At 43.4% G+C, this 22,637-nt stretch overlaps 1 protein-coding gene across 1 annotated transcript in view; it reads left to right on the forward strand.

Moving 5' to 3' along the window:
• Window positions 1-22,637, forward strand: part of chst15 (carbohydrate (N-acetylgalactosamine 4-sulfate 6-O) sulfotransferase 15) — a 106,943-nt gene that overhangs the window by 73,841 nt on the left and 10,465 nt on the right. The window contains exons 4-7 of the mRNA XM_072479269.1: window positions 4,931-5,074; window positions 6,131-6,287; window positions 10,392-10,548; window positions 22,166-22,313. Of these exons, the coding sequence (XP_072335370.1) occupies window positions 4,931-5,074; window positions 6,131-6,287; window positions 10,392-10,548; window positions 22,166-22,313 (606 nt within the window). The remainder of the gene's footprint in view (window positions 1-4,930; window positions 5,075-6,130; window positions 6,288-10,391; window positions 10,549-22,165; window positions 22,314-22,637) is intronic.

The raw sequence follows: 22,637 nt of genomic DNA on the forward strand, positions 1-22,637 counted from the left end.
AGAGATTGGCCGAGAACATGAGCCTTTTGCTTTGAGTGAAGCAACTGAGGGGGTAGGTTTGCCAAGAAGAGGAATTCAGGTCCGAACTTTGAGATAGGAAGATGGGTTGAAATGCCACGTTTAACCGAGGAAGAGAAGAACTAAGCGATAGAGAGAGAGCTCCTCTGCAAAAGGGGGAAGCTTAGTCTGATTTGTTAAAAAATCCAGATGTGTTTATTTTCCTAATTTTTTGATTGGAAATCTAGCAACTGAAAAATATTTGAAATCATCCAGAAGTTTTAATTTAAACATTTAATTGTCCTGGGGAAGCATGTCACAAACCTTCCAGCCATATTAAAGTGGAGAAAAAGAACCTTTAACAGAATAAATAATTTTCAAATGGCAAGTAGAGTCGTTTGCAATAAAATCAAGCAAGTGCCTCTACCCTTTTTGAATGAAAATATTGCTGTGGCAGTCTTGGTTAGAAAATCCACTAAATAAAGTAACAAATCTAATTTTGTGGAATGTTGCGCATCAGAGCTGTCTCGAAAAGACATCTTGTGCCTTTAACATTATCGACCCCCTTCAATCTTTTTACTTTTCTCTAAAAGGAAAACAATGTCACTTTATTCCTGCACATTTAAACATATGCTCATGTGCATTTCCAGTATAAAAGCATTTTTCATGTGCCATAGACTTACAAAAGAACATAAATATGTTCTTTTTCAAGCTGTCGGTAATCTTTGAGATCATTTCCAAAACCAATGACGTCTGTGATAGAGTACTGCATTTTGACTCCTTCTTGAATGTAACCTTTACAGTAGAGCGACCCACGTGGTAGAATTGTACCTCCATGATGTCAGCTAATGTCATGCTTTAAGTAATTGTGACAGACTGAGATTACTCCAGAGAAAGTTAAGTCTGGTTTTTATTTTTGTAAAGTTTGTTTTCACCCTGGTTCTCCAGTCAAACACTTCAAAATCGGATACAATGGCATATTGTACATCGGCAAAATGATTTATTATTCTTGACATTTTGTGTTTGAGCCAGATTTGGATGTGTGCCCTGATCCCTGAGAGGCTAACAGGCCTTTAATGTTTGGCAGGCAAGTATAGGCACAGCATTGTGTGTTAAAATTACTGACAGCAGTCCAATTAGGACATAATCTGGTTATCATGGTATGATTTCACTACCGACTGGGGCAAATTCAGCAGCGCACTCCAGTTTATCTGCACTTACTTGGCTATATTATTTTTGGGTACGTTTGTGTTTCAACTTTCCCCAAATTGATATGATAAAAGCTAAGGGTCTTGCGGTCAAGATTCCCTCAGTTACAGCAGTGTCAGTAACTCCCATATGCAGACTTAGAGACGTGCCCATGCTCTAACATCTAACTAAATGTGAGTATAACATTGAGATCTAACAACAGTAGTCTCTTGTGATTGGAACTGGATATTACTATCTTTAGTCCAAGCTCTTTCGTCACCTTTTACAGTGCCCATACGTAATGGTTGGTACAATCAGGCTAAATATAAATTGTTGAACTGTTTCAGAATAACAGAGCATACAAAGCAACACATGTAAGATGTCACCACATTAGCTAAACTCCTTGGTGACGGTTGTCTCCTTCTAAAAGCTGAGAGATAAACCTTTGGGCCTTTAATCGGATTGAGTGTTACAGTCACTTAGACACTTTGTCACCCTGCTAAGAACAGGTTTCTGCCCCTTCTTCTCCCTCACCCCCTCATCAGAACAGTAGCTCTACATTTGAAGAGATCTCCATATAGTCAACACCACTCTTTGTTCCATCTTTACTTCCAGCTCGAAAGATAACAAAGAGTCTGAAAGAAGTCTGGGAGTGAGCTATAGAAGAGTCATGGAGATAGATGTGGATCTTCTTGGATGTTCCTGGTCTAAAAGGCTTGAATGCTTTGGGGGTTTTTTGGGTCAGTTTTGTGTCTGACATCTGCAGAAAGCCGTCATTTTTCCAAGGTGTCTTAAGCTGCACTTTTTATTATTTGAACTCAGAATGTGGGGAAAGCTGGCAAGAGTGCATTTATTGCTCATCTCAAGTTACCTAGAGAAGTTGATGGGGCCTTTGTGAACAGTGTTGTGATGAAGCTACTCTCACAATGGAGGAAATTCTAAGGCCTTGATCCAACGACAGTAAAGAAATGGTGATACATGCCCAGGTCATGCTGGTTCAAGGAGAGCTTTGAGGTGATGGTGTTCCCATTATTTTGCTGCTGGTATCAGTCTCAACCTTTCAGGGGTGGGAAGCATTATTGAAGTAACGTTTAGTGAATACTAAGGGCAGCACGGTAGCACCAGTGGCTAGCACTGTGGCTTCACAGCGCCAGGGTCCCAGATTCGATTCCCCGCTGGGACACTGTCTGTGTGGAGTCTGCACGTTCTCCCCGTGTCTGCGTGGGTTTCCTCTGGGTGCCCCGGTTTCCTTCCACAGTCCAAAGATGTGCAGGTTAGGTGGATTGGCCATGATAAATTGCCCTTAGTGACCAAAAAGGTTAGTGAGTTAGTGAGGGGTTATTGGGTTACGGGGATAGGGTGGAAGTGAGGGCTTAAGTGGGTTGGTGCAGACTCGATGGGCCGAATGGCCTCCTTCTGCACTGTAAGTTCTATGTTCAATACTTACCTCAGCCATGTTGCACCAATGGTGGGATGGAGCATACTGAGTCCAGTGATGTTGATCAAGTGGATTACTTTGTCCTGGATGGTGACAAGCTATTGTGGCTATACTCACATGAATGGTGAGTATTCCGAAATATTCCTGACTGAAGCCCTGTAATTGATTGAAAAATTATGAGGGGTATGGAATTGAGTAACTCATCAGCATATCTAGTGCCCACCGGGGGTTTTGCAGTCACATCATGTGACTGCTCCAGTTAAATTTCTGATCAACAGAACCCTCAAGCTATATAAGCCTCTGGCGACAGATTAGCGACCTGTTCCAGGAACAACTAGGTATGGAAACAGATGAAACTCTGCCTTAGTGCACTAGTAGGTGCATGAAGAGAATTGGAATTGGAATAATTATGTGGTATTATCCACTCAGTACTTCAGTAGGTATTAAGAAATACTTTTTAAAAAACATATTCTAACCATTAAATGTGATGTGCTGGGCTCTAACATGTTGATTAAATGTTTATATGTCCTTCTCCCCCAGTGGTTATTAGGTTACGGGGATAGGGTGGAAGTGAGGGCTTAAGTGGGTTGGTGCAGACTCGATGGGCTGAATAGCCTCCTTCTGCACTGTATGTTCTATGTTCAATACTTACCTCAGCCATGTTGCACCAATGGTGGGATGGAGCATACTGAGTCCAGTGATGCTGATTAAGTGGATTACTTTGTCCTGGATGGTGACAAGCTATTGTGGCTATACTCACGTGAATGGTGAGTATTCCGAAATATTCCTGACTGATTGTCTACCACCATTCTTGACTGGGTGTGGTTGGAATACACAATGTTGCTCTGATCGATTAGCTCTATCTGTAGCTTTTAGTTTTTCTCTTTCTGGAGCGTTTTTGTGGCTTGACCAATATAGTGCCTTGTTCTAAAATTGATCCAGCATTACTCCTTGTATGATCTACTGTATTTAATTTGCACTGAGTTTAGTCCTTGGCTTGATAGTGATGAAGCTTGTGGAAATAGAGGTCCAATTTTGGACTGCTTGATATTTCCTCAGCTTGTCACCGTGACAGTGCCACACTGCCTGATGGAAGGTGTACTTGCTGTGAAACTTGGACTGTCTTTTCCAGTATTGTGTAGTGATCATTCTATCAATGCTATTGTGGACAAAAATATCTGAAACAGATAAGTTGGTAAGCTTTGGATCAAGTAGATTATTCCCTTGTGATGTTTACCCTTGCAGGCTGAGTTTGACAGATATTTCTTTCAGAACTTGCCCAGTTTAGTGAGCAGTCCTACCTCGGAGCTTTGCATAGTGGTGAATATTGAAGTCCTTGTTCATATTACCTGTTGTGTCCTTGTTTCCTGAAGTTCTTTCTCTTACGTGCTGTACAATAATTAAAAGCGCTTATTCAATGATTGATGGGTGTAGCATATGATAATCTGTAGATTTTTGCTTTGGCTTGAAGTAATAAGACTTCATGTGAACTCTACATTAAGGACTTGCAGGGCCAACTACACCCAGCTACATAACATTGTTCGCCCACCTCTCATGGAACTCTCTACTGGTAGGACAGAATATACCCAGCGATAGTAGAGTCCAGGATGTTGGCTGGTAGATGTGATTGTGTGAGTATGATTGCCAAGCTTCACAACAGTCCCTAGATATTTGTGAGGAGAGCTTTACAGGGTTGGCTGAGGTGGAATTGTCTGGACATTGCCCCAATTTAACGTCTGGGTCATTGGTCTATTTAACATTTTACTTACAATTGTGTCTTGCAGTGATTGTTCAAAACTGAATAATCTGACTGAGATTTTGAGTTTAGTCGGGTATCGCCGGTCAGTCAGAAAACTGAAGCTTCCCTTCACTGAAGAAATTAGTGAACCAGTTGGGTTTTTACAACTGAACGGTTACCTTTGATAATGTTTTATGGTGTTAGCCCACAGCTCACCTGAATTGAATTTCATAAACTTGCTGTGGTGGAGTTGGAGCTCACAAACTCTTAGCCCAATATTTCACATCACCAATTGGGAGCAATTAAGCAGTTCTTAATCCCTCATTTTATTACATTGTGCTGCAGGAAGGTGAAACAACAGTAGCCCCTGGTGCTTAGACAAAATACAATGCTGCCTGTTGGTTTTCTCCACAATACTAAAACACAATTCAGAACACTTGACAGAATTTTGAGTGAGTAATCTTGAAATTTGACATATATTGGTTCCCTGGTCCATTAATGTAATGAGGAGATCATTTTGAAATGGAATGGTACGTTAATTCTGTACTGAAGCATGCTTTTGTTTGCAGGTATTATTCAACCCTGGAATGGGTTCCATGACCGATACCTAATTGAAGATTATCTGGATCTTTTTGATCTCGCAGCACATCAGATTCAGAGTCAGATAACCAATTCATCTGCTGAACAACTCATTAAAAGCAACATGATCATTGGTGAGTTATTTTATCCCCCCCCCCCCCACACACACATACTATGTTATAAATTACTATTGTATAATATTAACTATTTTGTTTTAGCCTGTAAATTACTTCAGGTCCCAAAGATCTGAGTCACTCTAAATCACAAGTTGAACGCGTTAAGTGCTTGTCAAAGCGTGGTTGATATCAATTAATGAGCACAATTTTTGCAGAAATGTTTTTTTTCATAAACTGATCATTTATTCAGTCAGTTTCAGTTTTTGACTCACCTGATGGAAAATCTGATAAGTTGTAGGAACAGTTCCACTGTGGTTGTGGCACGGAAACCTTCATGCTGCTGCAACTGATCTTTTACTGGATTACCACATGAAAGTAATTTTAAGTAAAAGCAGCTGTCAACATTTCATTTGTCTGTGCGTGGTTTTGTTTTAAAAGGACATTTTGTTCCCTCGCCCCTCTTTTGGTACCCTGACCTTGCACCAATCCCAAACTAAGAGAGCAGACAGCTGACTCATTGTCAGGCCACAAGGCTATGCTTGTTTTCCTATCGGAGATGAGGTCTAATGGTGAATTTCTTTTTACGTGGGCCGAATCCAAGCTTTATGTTGGAGCTGTGGTGTGGTGTGTGCTCCTGGTCAAAACATGCAAGTACTAGAATTCATCACAAAGCACTGATTTGTGTTTGCTTCAACGAGAGCTCAATGTTTAGGAACCCAGATTATAGTGGTGTGCCTCCGAAGTATTTTATATGGAGATAGATCACAGATCAAAAGAACAGATTTGAGGGGCTAAATGGTCCACTCCTGTTCCTTTGTTAAGTTTGAGCAGATCCTTTTTTATTTTTCCTCCCCCTGGATTTTGATTTATTGTCACATGTATCGAGGTACAGTGAAAAGTATTGTTCTGTAGTTCCCCAGTATGAGATAGTGTGGCACCTCTCCACTTTCTGATCCTGTAGCCAAACCCAAAGGATATTGTCGGGATCACCTATCCCCCGATCTCCCACGGGGAATTGAATCTCACTTGCTTCCACTCTTCAGTTTAAAAAAAAAACTTTTCATTTCTTTATAGGTGAGGCAAGTGCTTCCACAATGTGGGACAATAATGCTTGGCAGAATTTCTATCATCGCTCTGTTAATGGTGAACCACCATATTTAATTCAGGACTTCCTTCACGCGGTTCTGCCAGCTGTTAAACTTATTGCTATGCTGAGGGATCCTGTTGAGAGGTTAGTTGCAGACTTTGTTGATTGTCCTGTGTCTTTACTGCCAAAACGTTAGGAAACGCGATTTCTTGCAAAGAGTTTCACCTGTGCAGTTATGACTGGCAGAATAGTCCAAATTTCCGCACTGTATAATGTATCTGGTTCTCTGCTGTTTTCATGCACCATTCACGTTTCCGTAACTGGGAACTTTGCCTTAACTAATAGGAAGAAATTAATTTAACCTGAAATAGGTTCTCACAATAAAAATCTTTAAAACATTACCATCTTCTTTGATTAGCAATGCCCATTTTTTTCAGAACTAAATTCGCACGGATGTTTAACTGCACTCCTCCTCCTCTAATGATCGAATAAATGTAAAAATAATCAATTATCAGGAGTAGCCTTTATTAAAAAAGATTATGACAAATATTAACTATTTTGTTTTTAGCCTGTTGTTGCTTAAACTACAAGGGTTAGTCAATGAATAAAGCCTGTGGCCATGATACTGAATCTTAGAGACCAGAAAGCCCCTTAAGTCTGAGTGTATTCGGGGCAGCACGATGGAGCAGTGGTTAGCACAGCTGCCTCACAGTGCCGAGGTCCCATGTTCGATCCCGGCTCTGGGTCACTGTTCGTATGGAGTTTGCACATTCTCCCCGTGTTAATTAGAAAAACATAACTGATTACTCTAAAAAAATTTTTTAAAGTCTGAATGTATTCGAAGATAACTGATTGATCTCAGCCAGGTCAGTGTATTGGGACCATTATAGTGAATCTCTTTTAAAAATTTTTTTAGAGTAACCAATTATGTTTTTCCAATTAAGGGGTAATTTAGCGTGGCCAATCCACCTAACCTGCACATCTTTGGGTTGTGGGGGTGAAACCCACGCAGACACGGGGATAATGTGCAAACTCCACACGGACAGTGACCCGGGGCCGGAATCGAACCCGGGTCCTCAGCGCTGTAGACAGCAGTGCTAACCATTGTGCCACCATACAGCCAGATGAATCTCATTGTCTTGAGGACGGGGAAGGGAAAATCTAGCAGAGTTATCACGCCTTCTTCAAGTCTAGTGAATCCCAAAAGACTTTTGCATGTAGCACAAGAGTTATGTGCAGGCCTGCTATTAAATTCCCCAGTCTATTGACTCCAGTTTTCCAGTCTCTCTGACAGTTGAGCAAAGTATCTGTGGAATTCCGCCCTAGAAAGAAAGTCAGGGACATATGGAGAAATTGACAGTGGTTTGGAAAAGTTAGCAAGGCTAAGTATTTTGGATAGCTATAGCAATTATTGCTGAAGTACTTTAGATGTAATAGCCAGTTATGGATTTTGCATTGAATCAGTGCCAGGGCTGTGGTAGGAATTTGGCATTGAACTGATGTTGTAACACTGAGACTGAAATTGACACACCTGTACTGGCTCCCTCTTGAGATTCATCCAAGTCAGTGGCTTGGCACAGAAATAACGCTGCAACGCTGTTAGTGTTTCAGCTACAGCAAACGTGGCAGCCAAAATCTGATGTATTTTTGTGATGTGCAGTGCAACTACAGATTTCAGAGGAAACTGGAGCCACTACTGTGAGCAGTCTAACCTGGCCATTATAAGTGAGGCCAAAGTAGGTCATGCACCTCTCCCATTCCCATGCCATTGATGTAACAATGCAATAACTCTACTGAAAATCCATACATATGCCCCGAGAAGCTATTTCAACCCAGTTTCAACAGTATTCAAAATCACTGATGAGTTTAGGTGCAGTAATATATAAGGACCTGCATTTATATTCTTTGCACCCACAAATACAGTAAGTTGATTTTTTTTTAAAAACTATGCTGACAAGAATTTCACTTTTTAAAAAAAAATTAACTTGGATTGCTTCATTTTATTTTATTTCATATCTAAAAGGGAATAGATTACTGCTGCGTTTCTTATTCTGGATCCAATATTTCTGCAGCGATGTCGTTAATGCTAATGTTCTGACAGTTCCTCACACATGACCTCCCCGCGGCATATTGTCCGGTAGCAGAGGATGATTGACATCTTCGACATTACGCATGGCTCGCCCATCCCACCACTGGGATCCCACCGTGGGGTGGTTTTGCCTTTGGCTAGTCTGGAAAATTCCACCCATAATCTTTCAACGGTTAAACACAAATTACAGAATATCCGCTAATTAAAATTTCTGTTTGGTTTTACTATAGTTTTAATATTTAACTTTAAAGGCATTAACATTAAATATTTGGGTGACTGTATCAGTGCTAGCTTTTTGGAATATTATTTCCACTTTGAACATCAATTGTTAACATCATGTGCTATCAGCTCAGACATGATGTGGCTAAATGTCAAGTTTATTTTGCTCTGCTCCAACACAGTCCCCTAATCTTTAGCTCAGGGGAAAATTCTCCAGTTGCACAACTCTAGCATTTTTCCATTTCCCAACCCAGTCATCTTTATGGCTTTTTTTGTTTGGGGTTGAGTTGTTAATTGCTACAGAGTTGTAGGACTGCCCCTACCAGGAACTGAAATTCATTGGAAGTCTTCAAGCAGAGGCAGATGTTTTTTTGAGTTGGGAGTTGTAGGGAGATGGCCCATTATGTATAGTTAGTATGTTTTAAATTTGGACTGGATATATCCCCTGGTGCTGATGGCACACTGCAGATTCCAGAAAGTTACTTGGTTTGTCTTCCTTGAACTTTCTTGAATCTTGCGGCATTCAAGACATGGATTGAATGTATTAACACATCGCTAAGGTAGAAGTGCTCAGGGATCTGCTAAAGCTCATTGGGATTTCCTTTTACAAAATTACAAACTGATCTATATATACTCATGCTGATCGGATAGTGCATATCCGTTTGGGACAGAGTAGATCTCTTCCATTCTAATGCTACCTATGCCTTGTCTGGAAAATCCAGAGCCAGGTTCTGTTTTCTCTCTACCACTGATTTCTTTCTCAATCTATGAATCTTCCTCCTGTGAATATTTCTGTCTCATGCTTTATATATAGAATTCTTGCGAGGTAATTCTAAGAAGTCTCTCCCATTATTTTATTTTATTCTGTTTTCTTCCCCCTATAATGTTCTGAATAGCTAAGACCTGTGATCTTTGTGACTTTTCTCCTGTCACCTGATGACTGAGGGCCGACCAATTTTCGTTCTAAATGGCTATGCTCTCCTGATGTAATGGGCTTAGATACCCCACCCCGCCACCCCCAAATGTGAGTGTGCACACATGTTACACACACACTAGTGTGTAAGTGCCGATGTGTGGATGTAATGAGAATTTCCTCCTTGTGTATGCTGTTTGATTTCTTTACTTTTATTGCTGAAACATCCAAGTTTAAAACTTTTTGGAGTAAGGAAGGGGACATCAGTTTAAAACTTGACCATAGGTTTAAAGCCTTGCCATTAAAGTCAAACAGTTGTAAAGGATTATGATGAATTTTAAAGTCCCTCTCCATCACTCATCATTAATCCTTTCCCTCAAGTTTTTTGTTTAAAGTGATGCATTCTCCAGCTTTGAGCAACCAAGTCTGAAAGGAACGGAAATTTATTAATATCCAGTCGCTTACCCTTTTTCAACCATTATGTTGTTCAGCTACGTAACTCTGTAAGTTCATTTCATTTCATTTTCATTTCAAGTTCAGTTGCCAGAATCAACATCCCTTCATGTTAAGCTCCTCTTAAGTCTTTAGCACATCTTGAATCCATTCAAGCAACCAGCGAATATGTAGAAAAGGATGCTGCTTGTGGTTGTTATGCAATTTTAAAGGCAGCCCTAATAGCGAAAGTTCATTTTTCTTTCTCAATCTGAATCCACAAAGTGCTGACGGGGCTTAAATAAGATGTCAATGGATCACAATGACGATATCAAGAGAACCAACCTCTGCTTTTAAATTGGAGGCTAATATTTGAAATCTGCGAAGTTTAGGGATCCACTTCTGAAACCACTAAATTGATTATTGTGACCGTAGAAACAAATTTGTGTTCCAAAAAAGTCCCCATGTTAAAGAAAAGCAGTGACATGAAAAAAGATTAGCTCTTGTAAAAAGAATGGTGTGGTTTTTGTTTTGCTGAGAGTAAGTCACTCATTTTATGCACTTGGATGATAATGATATATTCACACTTTTTTAGGCTGTATTCTGATTACTTGTACTTCATAAGCGCTAACAAATCTGTCGAGGATTTTCATGAAAAAGTAAAAGATTCGCTGCAAATATTCGATGGATGTTTGATGCACTCTTCCCTCAGATCCTGTGTGTACAACTGCACCGTGAACTCTGCCATGCCTGTAAGTACCTTTCAGTGACGGTCATATAAACAGTCATGACAGTCATGCCTGACAAACTGGATGTGAATTAATAATTCACATTAAGTATATTAATAATTAATATATTTTGGACTATCCTGGGAATAATACCATTGGATACTTTTATTTTGCTTCACGGGAGATCTTGTGGTGCAGTGGTTAGCTGCCCTGTCTTTGAACCAGAAGCTCTTGGTTCATGTCCCAATCCAGGTCTTAATGGTCAAGGAAATGTGTATTCATAATGCGGCTGAACTGCAGATACGTCCACTGGCAGGCAATTACAGCGGGGGAGATTTCTTGTCAGCAACATGATGAAAAGAATGTTGGAACCTTTACCATCACTATGGCTCCGAGCTACAGCATGTAAAAGTGTATGTTGCCACAGCAACTTGGACACCATTGACTTTGTGGCCAGTATGAATCAGATTGGTGCCAATAGCACGGGTTCGATCCCTGTTCTGGCTGGAGTGGATTCGAGACGTGCCTCCTTGCTCTACCTAAGGCAGTGATCATGACACTCTGGGTTGGACCTGCCTTCAGGCAGAGAATTGCAGAAGAAGAAGAATCTCTTCCTGTGCATAAACCCCATTGCTGCTTGTCATTTATATTAATTGCTATATTTAGCAGGGACGATGCAATTCTAAGTTTGTTGGTTAGAAATTGGAACAATTCACGCTTTCATTGCATTTGACAGCATCAAGATCTGACCATATGACAATAGAAACTGAGATAAGTTTTGAACGGGCACATAGCTTAGCAAATAGGAGATAATAAATGTTTCTCATATCTGAATTATAGGTAATGAGTGATTAACTAGATTGCCATAGTATTATCATTATCCTTAATAGTTTTAAGTCCATGACATGCAACAAGTTTTGAGCAAACATGATACTCAACAAATTACCTCAGCCATTTTTCTCTGCAATCATTTTGAGGCTCTATGCTCAGGAAGGAGGGGGCGGGGCAGTACATAGCACCCTGTCTGTGCTCGAAGCTCTGGTTTTCAGTCTCACCCCAGTACTTGATGGCTAAGGATAATGCATTTAAAAATTTTTTTTAGAGTACCCAATTCTTTTTTCAATTAAGTAACAATTTAGCTTGGCCAATCCACCTACCCTGCACATCTTTGGGTTGTGGGGGCTAAACCCACACAGACACAGGGAGAATGTGCAAACTTCACAAGGACAGTGACCCAGAGCCGGGATCGAACCTGGGACCTCGGCGTCATGAGGCAGCAGTACTAACCACTGCGCCACCATGCTGCCTGGAAAATGCATTGATAACACATCCAAACAGGTTAACTATCAACCTAGAAATCCAACATAGACGGTAAGATTGGGAGAGATTCCTGGTCAGCCCTGTGATGGAAAGCCTCTCCCATCACTATCCACAGCTCCAGACTACAACATGCGTGTTAGTGTACCGGTCGGCACAGCAACTCAGAGCCCCTGAACTGCAACATAATCATCACCACTCAGGAAGGAAACCAGCTTTTCAGGTTTTTACAGTAGTGACCTTGTAATTTATAATGTCTTGTCAGTTCTGCACATTTAACATCACTAGGTACAAAATATTTTCTAACTTTACGTTATTGTGCAAAATAGCCACTAATTAAAAGTATTTTATGGCTTTTCTTCAGTTTTATCACACATACTTTAAACCATTTTCTCCTTGATTTATATATTAGCAATTAAACTATATGCATGTGCCCACATCAAATTGAATGAAATTGTATCCAAGTCTCCTTCCTGGATTAATAAAAGAAGTGCTGGGAAATGTCAGCTGGCTAGGCAGCATCTGTGGTGAGAAAGAGTTAACGGCTGGAGTTTTCCGGCTGTTCACGCCCGAGGGATCATCCCACCGACGGTGCACCCATTGCCGTGGGGTGCCGGGGTGAAGGATGCATTCAATGGGAAACCCCGTTGACAACGGCGCGACCAGAAGATCCCCCCCTCCAGCTAAGGACGCGTAAAATCCCATCTCACGGTTCAAGTCGAGTGATCTATCTTCAAAACTGGATACACTTTCTTGATATATCTTCGGTATTGCTACCCCACCTGGTATCCAATTGGCTCTGTAAAAGAGCCAACATCAGGCAGCAGGAGCAACACCATGAAAGTGAAAATCTCTCCTGGCTGCAGGTCCCAAAGAAGATTCGGGAAGATAGATATCGTACCCAGATTACTACTTCCCCCGCCCCTCCCCTCTGCATAACCGCAACTATTATGAGGGGCATAGATAGAGTGGATGGACAGGCACTCTTTCCCAGTCATCAGGGGGCATAGGTTTAAGGTCTGTGGGGTAAGGTTTAGAGGAGATGTGCGAGGCAGGTTTTTTACACAGAGGGTGGTGAGTGCCTGGAACACGTTGTCAGGGGAGGTTGTGGAAGCAGATACATCAGCGGTGTTCAAAAGGCATCTTGATAAACACGTGGATCGGATGGGTATAGAGGGATACGGCACAAGGAAGTGCTGAGGGTTTTGGCCAATGTTAGTATCATGACCGGTACAGGCTTGGAGAGCCGAAGGGCCTGTTCCTGTGCTGTATTGTTCTTTGTTCTTTTGTTCTAATGATTAGCTCTGTGTCTCGAGCGCACAGTGTAGCTCTGTCATGTCCAAAATTATCAACACACTCAGTGCTCACCTGTAAATGATCAAGGCTGAAACTGCAGTGTGAGCATCAGCCAAGCTGAATGGTTCTGATGTACAAATGCTTGTTGACACTTTAGAAAAAGAGGTAAAATTGGAGCCTAAATATTTGGCAGGCAAACGTATACTTTATGCCATCACAAAGTCTCCATTTCTCTTTTTCTGCCATCATTCATGAACCTAATTTATATTGGCAAAGAACCAAATTAAATTTAAAATTTCTGACTCCCGTAGTGGCATATTAAACATTTGTTTTTCAAAATTTGGGTGTGCACTGCAAACCACATGCCCTTAAAGTGATGAATGTGCACTGGTACATAGAAAATTTTTGGTATCAATTATCATCATCATGTACTCCAGTGTAGAATGAAGAGATGCAAAGTAAATCTATCTGCAGTGTGTTTAAGCCTTTCAGGAGACCTCTTTACTACATCAGTGTGACACATCTGTTTGACAGTTGTCATCTGCTCAGAGTCTATCGATTTGGTGTCAAGGAATATTATACTGGAGGTGAAGTCAAAGACAACTTCCACTTTTGCATGGACAGTAAAGTCTTATTCTGTACTATATATTATATTATTTGCAGTCTAGTGCTGTAGACACATACCCATTAGGAATTGGGGTAACACTGCAAAAAGTCAGGTCACTTAAGAGCCTAATATGTAATTCTGGGAGGAAATGTCAGCCCATCAGACTCAAAAAGCCATTGCCCAAAAATGTGCTAAGCCATAATGTGCAATCCAGTCCTGTCATAGAACATAACATAAGAACATAAGAACTAGGAACAGGAGTAGGCCATCTGGCCCCTCGAGCCTGCTCCGCCATTTAATGAGATCATGGCTGATCTTTGTGGATTCAGCTCCACTCTCCGGCCCGTACACCATATCCCCGAATCGCTTTATTCTTTAGAAAGGTATCTATCTTTTTCTTAAAAACGTGTAAAGAAGTAGCCTCAACTGCTTCACTGGGCAAGGAATTCCAGAGATTCACAACCCTTTGGGTGAAGAAGTTCCTCCTAAACTCGGTCCTAAATCTACTTCCCCTTATTTTGAGGCTATGCCCCCTAGTTCTGCTTTCCCCAACCAGTGGAAACAACCTGCCCGCATCTATCCTATCTATTCCCTTCATAATTTTATATGTTTCAATAAGATCCCCCCCGCATCCTTCTAAACTCCAATGAGTACAGTCCCAGTCTACTCAACCTCTCGTCATAATCTAATCCCCTCAACTCTGGGATCAACCTAGTGAATCTCCTCTGCACTCCCTCCAGTGCCAATATGTCCTTTCTCAGGTAAGGAGACCAAAACTGAACACAATACTCCAGATGTGGCCTCACCAACACCTTATACAATTGCAGCATAACCTCCCTAGTCTTGAACTCCATCCCTCTAGCAATGAAAGACAAAACTCGATTCACCTGTTGCACCTGCACACCAACATTTTGCGACTCGTGCACCAGCACACCCAGGTCCCTCTGCACAGCAGCATGTTTTAACATCTTACCATTTAAATAATAATCCATTCTGCTGTTATTCCTCCCAAAATGGATAGCCTCACACTTGGCAACATTGAATTCCATCTGCCAGACCCTAGCCCATTCACCTAACCTATCCAAATCCTTCTGCAGACTTCCGGTATCCTCTGCACTTTTTGCTTTACCACTCATCTTAGTGTCGTCTGCAAACTTTGCCACATTGCACTTGGTCCCCAACTCCAAATCATCTATGTAAATTGTGAACAACTGCGGGCCCAACACTGATCCTTGAGGGACCCCACTAGTTACAGGTTGCCAACCAGAGAAACACCCATTTATCCCCACTCTCTGCTTTCTGTTAGTTAACCAATCCTCTACCCATGCTACCACTTTACCCTCAATGCCATGCATCTTTAGTTTATGCAGCAACCTTTTGTGTGGCACCTTGTCAAAAGCTTTCTGGAAATCCAGATATACCATATCCATTGGCTCCCCGTTATCTACTGCACTGGTAACGTCCTCAAAAAATTCTACCAAATTAGTCAGACACGACCTACCCTTTATGAACCCATGCTGCGTCTGCCCAATGGGACAATTTCCCTCCAGGTGCCCCGCTAACATAGAACATACAGTGCAGAAGGAGGCCATTCAGCCCATCGAGTCTGCACCGACCCACTTAAGCCCTCACTTTCATCCTATCCCCCTAACCCAGTAACCCCTCCTAACCTTTTTGGACACTAAGGGAAATTTAGCATGAGCAACACACCTAAGCTGCACGTCTTTGAACTGTGGGAGGAAACCCACACCGACGCGGGGGAACGTGCAGCCTCCGCAGACAGTGACCCCGCGGGGAATCGAACCTGGGCACCTGACGCTGTGAAGCCACAGTGCTAGCCACTATGCTACCGTGCTGCACCTTTCGTTCCTGAATCTTCTGTGGTGTTTCATACTATAATTCAAGGATAACCAGATTGAAGGCAAGGCAAGATTTGCAAACCCATTACAGTTATTTTCTTAGCCATTTGTGTTGATTTCTAATAATATTTCTTTTCCTTTACAAATATTCTTTAAGGTATGTATGATGACAAGAGAATAATAACCAGCTGAAACAGTTTAAAAAGATTTAGAAGATGTAGTGACACAGTGCGTTAAAATACACTTTCTACCTCTAGGACAAGTATTAGCATCCAGCCCAGATAATGTAAGTCTTCTCTGGCTATTAAGGGTCCTAAATAAAACATATATACAGTGGTGTAAGAATCCTCCTGACAAAATAATGGGTTTTTATACCTTCAGTGGATTTTTCAAACAATACATCAAACATTTTCTGTATATGCTAAAATAAAAATGCCATGTTGACTTATTTGTTTTTCTGACACTAAAAACCTTGGAATAGTTTAGTACCTACAGCATATTGAGTACCAGCATTTATCAATTTGTGTCTCGAACCAGTTGGCCAATTGGCCCAGCCTCAGACATTCTCTTGATTCATTGCTTATGAGCTTGAGGTAACAGGTTTGGGCTTGGCTGTCTGACTGTAAGGACATCTTTGTTTTGAGAACAAGATTCCAGTTTCTGTTCCTGCCGATTAACTTCCAGTATCTCATGCAGTAAAGTGCATATTTGTTCACTTAGGTTGGGGGATAAGATCCAACATGTAATGCTCTCCATTAACCCCTTGACTGCCTCTCACAGATGGATTGCAATGAATAAAACTGGTTCTATTTTGCCTTATTAACAACCTGGAGACTAACTGTGGAAAATTGAGAATATGCTGCATTCGCCAGCAGCCACTACTTTACATGTTAGGTTAACAGGAGTATTGGCATCCCATAGAAGGCGCCATTAATACACTAGCTAATTTACCATATCTGTAGTGATGAGTTCAAGTTCTACCTTCACGACACTTGAAGTCTTGTCTATAACTCAGTACAATTGATGCACAGAATTTTCTGCTCCCCATTAACTTCTGTTAGGTTACTTTTTTTCTCCCTGTAGAATTTTTCCATCTGTAGATGATTTCAAATGCCATCAGTTGGTGTTGATTTGCTTTTACTTGGCCCATAAAGGAGCTATATGTCTTCACCCTACATTTCAAGGCGTTAATGTGAATTATTTGAAAACATATTCAAAATTAATTCAATATCCTCAATGAAGTTTTTAGCCAGTGTCCCTCAAGGTCATCCAGTGAGGAACGTAACAATCATCATACTTGCATCTGCCTGGAGGGATTGGAGTTAAAGTGCAGGGTGTTGGGAACAGCCTGCTGGAATCTACTTTTTCTCCTGCAAATCTATAGTCTCGCTGTGGTAACAAGAATGCTATACTGCCTTTCATTTTTCAAACAAAATTTCTTTATCTAAATTACTTAAACCTAGAAATTGCAACATATAAAATGAATGTGCAAACACAGCAGCTAGAACTTTCTGGCCATTCACAATGGCGGGATCTTCCAGTCCCGCCCAGCCAATGGCGCACCCCCTCCATTGGTTTCCCAGGGGCAGGGGGTGCAGTCAACGGGAAATATGCGGCAGAAGCAGAAGATCCCTCCGTCGGCCATTGGCAGGCCGCGTCCATCGCGAAACACATGGCGGGTTGTGCAGAAAATCCCATGTTTGTATAAAACATTTTGTGGCTTTGTTTGATAATTCTAATTTGGACCACAAAATAAAATTTAAACCTTAGTATTCATTCCTTGGTAACCTTCCTTAACTGTGATTCTTTCTTTCCTTCTACCCCTTCCAAATGGTGTCTGCTTTTAGAGACATCGATACCCATAGACATTTCATATAGTTGATACGTAAATATGTTGAAACAGCTGGATTATGGGAAGATAACCATTGCAAGCTTTTTGAATGGCAATCTGCATTTGATTACCAGAAGAAACCAGAGCCTGAGAATACTATTTGCCAATATTACAGTTTTGACTTCAAGGTAATTCCAAAATAAAATATACTGCACCTTCAAGTGTATCAAGTTCCATTCTTACAATTTACCATAATTTCCTGGCTCCCCAGTATCGTATTTGGGAGGGTACCCCAAAGATGTGCGCCGGGTATTTCTTTTGGAAGTTCCCACATAAGGATTTACCCAGCAATTGTGCAAAAGCGCTAACTTCCTCTGGACAATTGCGCCGGGCTGGAAACCACCTGACAGAGGTGATTTAAATCATTAATTTCAGCTGGTTCTGCCAGTTTCACACTCCTTGTTACTCTGAAGGAATTGGAAGGGAAAAGAAACACTTGTAATTTCAGAGTAACTACTTTAAACACACAGAATGAGAGCTGCATGGTACATCCAGCCCCAGCCAACCAAGCGTCACCCCCCCCAGGATTCTCCACCCTGCCCCTCAGCATGAAACCTCTGACTGGACCTAATTCCACACTAGCCTGATCCCCCACTTGCCATCCCAGCCCACGCCCCCACCTGCATTCTCCAATGTCTGACTTTCGATGTCCACCCCGACCCCCACCCTAACCCATGCCCAGATCTTCACCCCACATCCCATTCACTTGCCTTAGAAACTTACCTTCTCCTTTTCAATGGGACCTTTAAACTCACATACTTTACAGCAGCTAGTGCCACAGAAAGGGGCGCATCCTCCACTCCTTTTGCACTTCACCACTGAAGCCCTAGACGCGCTTCGCTTCTTCAGTCTCCCCCAGCCTAAGTCAGGAGGGTCGGGTGATACAAGCACTTTCCATTTTAAGCAGAAGTAAATTTCCAATGAGTGGCAATCTGTCACTGATTGCCACTCCGAGGAAGTTAGGGCCATCCTGTTTTGTTGGAGGGAACAGTTGCCTAGTTTTTCTTTAATATGGATTAATCTTATTTCCTCCTTTAGAGGGAGACTGAGAGTTAGTGTTTGGAGAAAAAACAGTTTGTATGTATAGAATTTGTAGCTATACCGTTCAATCCAGAATATCTCTCCCTTCAAGGTGTTGTGACGACTGGAAGACTATTGGAATATTGGATTAAATGTATTGGGCAGGGTTAAAAACCTGGGGTTAGAGTGTGTTTGACTGCAATGGTAATGTTTAAAAAAAATAATACTGTTTTGCAGGGCCTGGATGCTTTTAGCAGCTAGAAGTTGAAATTGACAAAGAAATGTGTTTTTCAGTCTAGGCTAATGAACTGTGGTTTGGCTGGGTAAGTCCTTGGGGAGTTAATGCTCTTTGCTGCCTGCAAAGATCATTTGTTTTTCAGCTTGAGGAGATGAGGTCATTGCTGCGTGGAGCCAAAGAATCCAGAGACATTTTGATGAGCTGTGGAGAGAGGTGTTTTTTGGAGAAAGCTGTGGCGAGAGGTTGGGCGGGATTCTCCGACCCCGCACCGGGTTGGAGAATCGTCGGGGGGGGGGGGGGACGCAGGTCCGCCGATTCTCCCCACACAATGGGCCGTGTGCCTGCGGAGTTCGGCCGAGTCCCGCCGGCGTCGTTCTTGTGTTGTCCTACCCGGCGGGTCCTCGGTGTTCTGGCTGTGGGGGGCAGCCTGGTGGGGGGAGGGGGGATCCGACTCCAGAGGGGGGCTCCACAGTGGCCTGGCCGAGATCGGGGCCTACCAATCAGCGGGTGGGTTTATCTCAGTGGAGGCCTACGTTCCTCCCCGCCGGCCCCTGTAGGTCTCCGCCATGTTGCTTTGGGGCCGGCACAGATACGGCAACGCACACGCAAGCGCGAACTTGCGCTGGCCGTGGTGCGCATGCGCAAACTCGTGCCGGCCATGGCGCGCATGTGCGGACCCATGCTGACGCTGGTAGCGGCAGCTGGAGCAGCGTGAGGCGCTCCAGTGCCGTGCTGGCCCCCTGTGCGGCGCAGAATCGCTGATCCTAAGGGCCACTTGGCGCCGTCGTAAAACGCTCTGGCGTTTACGATGGCGTCAACACTTAGCCCCAGGATTGGAGAATCCCGCCCGTTGTCTTTTTGGAGAAAGCTGTGGAGAAAGACAGTGGGTGGGATTCTCGTTCTGACGGCAGAATGTTGACGCTGTCGTAAAAACTGGAGAGTTTAACACCAGTGCTGTAGGGCTACAGGGGCCGGCGCGAGCAAAAGAGGCCCCCACCAGGAGAGGCCGGCCCGCCGATCGGTAGGCCCGATCGTGGGCCAGGCCATGGTGAAGGCCCCTCCCCCACCCCCGGGGTCAGACCCCCCAATCCCCCTCCCCCACCAGGCCGCCCCGACAGGATGGACGCCGAGGTCCCGCCGGGTAAGACCAGATATGAACGGCGCCGGTGGGACTCGGGTTTCTTGGCGGCCACTCAACCCATCCCGGGCGGAGAATCGCCGGGGGTGGCGCGTAGAGCGGCCCCCGACTGGCGCCGCATAGGCACCAATGGCGCCGATTCTCCGGTCACCAAAGAATCAGCGGACCGGCGTCAGGGTGGTATCGCGCGAATCGTGCCCGGCCCAGCGATTCTCCGAACCGGCGCGGGCTGAGAGAATCCCGCCCAGTTTATTTTGGAGAAAGCTGTAGAGAGACGAGTTAAATTCTGATCTGCCTGACATTGAGTCTACAATTCTTTGACAGTAAGATAGATTAAGAGCTGTATGTTTCTTTTCGTGTTGTTTAATGGGAAATTGAGTAGTAGTGATTAAGGTGTAAATTGTAAGCTGTTCATTTTGGGTGTGAAGTTAAAAAGTTTAATATTGTAGTCAAAATAAAGTTTTGTTTTAAAATTACCAAAGCCCTATTTCTTCATGCAATCACTCCTGGAGTGAATCATTCTTTCCGCACAGCCTTTCAAATAAACTAAAAGATCGGGATTTTGGTCAAGTATCCTAGCCACTGTTGGGGTCTGCTCTGGGATAGTAATAGCGTCTCACCCATTTAGTCTATCCAAAACTGCCTACTGGTCCCATAGAGGTTCCATGATAATTTCTCTAACACGCTTGGACAGGATTCAAGATAGGCCAACAAGCAATCCTTTTCTCACATACAGTTTTTAATCTTTCTTTCATTCATTTCTGTAATCATTCTAATGCTTTCTTACTGTGGTCGCCACTTCTCTGCTAATTATTCTTGTATCTCAATTGTCAGATATACGTCATTTTTGCCAGGGTTTGAGAACTTTGAACATTCTTACCTGTCGTCAATCCTCCCTCCCTACTTGGTGTCACCTGCCTTTTCCTGGTTTTTCATCCAGGTTTCTGGGATCAGATGAAGGACATCTTGGGCGTCATTCTCCGACCCCCCGCCGGGTCGGAGAATGGCCGTTGGCCGCCGTGAATCCCACCCCCGCCGAAGTCTCCGCTCCCGGAGATTGGGCGGGGGCGGGAATCCGGCCGCGCCGGTTGGCGGGACCCCCCGCTGGATTCTCCGGCCCGGATGGGCCGAAGTCCCGCCCAGGAATTGCCTGTCCCGCCGACGTAAATCAAACCTGGTATTTACCGGCGGGACCAGGCGGCGTGGGCGGGCTCCGGGGTCCTGGGGGGGGGGCGCGGGGCGATCTGACCCCGGGGGGTGCCCCCACGGTGGCCTGGCCCGCGATCGGGGCCCACCGATCCGCGGGCGGGCCTGTGCCGTGGGGGCACTCTTTCCCTTCCGCCTCCGCTACGGCCTCCACCATGGCGGAGGCGGAAGAGACTCTCCCCACTGCGCATGCGCGGGAAACTGACAGCGGCCGCTGACGCTCCCGCGCATGCGCCTCATTTCCGCGCCAGCTGGCGGGGAAACAAACGCCATTTCCGCCAGCTGGCGGGGCGGAAATCCCTCCGGCGTCGGCCTAGCCCCTCAATGTTGGGGCTAGGCCGCCAAAGATGCGGAGCCTTCCGCACCTTTGGGCCGGCGCGATGCCCGTCTGATTGGCGCCGGCTTTGGCGCCAGTCGGCGGACATCCCGCCGTTGGGGGAGAATTTCGCCCCTTATCTGCCACTTATACTGTATGTTTGTGATGCATTTTTTCTTTAAAGAAAGCAGTTAACAACATGGGGCCATGTGCCTAATTTATTTCTTTTACAGTGCCTGATGTTGAACCTTGATGCTAACTGCACTTTTCCCTGACCAATAAGACAGCTAGATTATCTCCTCTTTGGCCTCTTGTCATTATTTCTTTCCAAATGGTCGACAGTAGCTTTTTTTAGGGTGGCATGGTTTGACTTGGCTTGATCACTAGATCACTGGAATCCTGGAGAAATAGGGTAAATTCACAACGTGTCATTAGGATTTCTGCTGGGGTTACAGTAGGGGATTGGGAAAACCCCACAGAAATTTTCCCTTGTTGTCGTATTCCTTCCTCCTGTATTTTCTCCACCGGGAACTCCTCCCTTCACCTGTTGTGCAGTGGGCCAGTGCACTGGTGTTGTGTCGCTGATCTTACAAAATGCTTACCTTGTAATTCAAAGGGACCAACCGATCGGAATCCTTTAAAAATATTCAGTACTATTGGCCAAATATTTTACATAAAGCGATTGGCTGCAAAAGAAACAGATGAACGAGGGTAGAATTGCCAAACTTATGTTGTCTTTCTTTTTCTTTTTAGGTGAGATTGCAAATTGGGTTGTATGCAGTTTTTCTGTGGGACTGGTATGCAGTTTACAACAAAAAACAATTCCTCATTCTCCAACTGGAAGAACACGCCGCTAATTTGAAAAAGAGTATGCAGAGAGTCTTTGAATTCTTAAGCTTGGGTATGTTTTCAGATTAAGCTGCATTTCTATGCTGAAGGTATTTGTTAAAAAATATCATTCTAGAGCAAATTAGTTAACAGCAGTGTGCTTCCGAAAATACATTGTTGAGAACTCTAAGGATCAGCATATTCAATACTTAAGATTAAATCAGCAAAAACTCAAATTGAAGTCAGTTAGGACACTTTGAGCGTGGATTTCAACCCCCAATTAAATTGCTTCTGAATAGTTAGGAACTGGTGCTAATCTTTCTCGGAATGGTAAAGTGAAAATAACATCCAAGATATCTTTAATATCTAGTAAATAAAGTAAGTTGTCGACATAGTC

The sequence above is a fragment of the Scyliorhinus torazame genome, chromosome 16 (genome assembly GCF_047496885.1).
Source record: "Scyliorhinus torazame isolate Kashiwa2021f chromosome 16, sScyTor2.1, whole genome shotgun sequence".
In the NCBI taxonomy this organism is placed as follows: domain Eukaryota; kingdom Metazoa; phylum Chordata; class Chondrichthyes; order Carcharhiniformes; family Scyliorhinidae; genus Scyliorhinus; species Scyliorhinus torazame.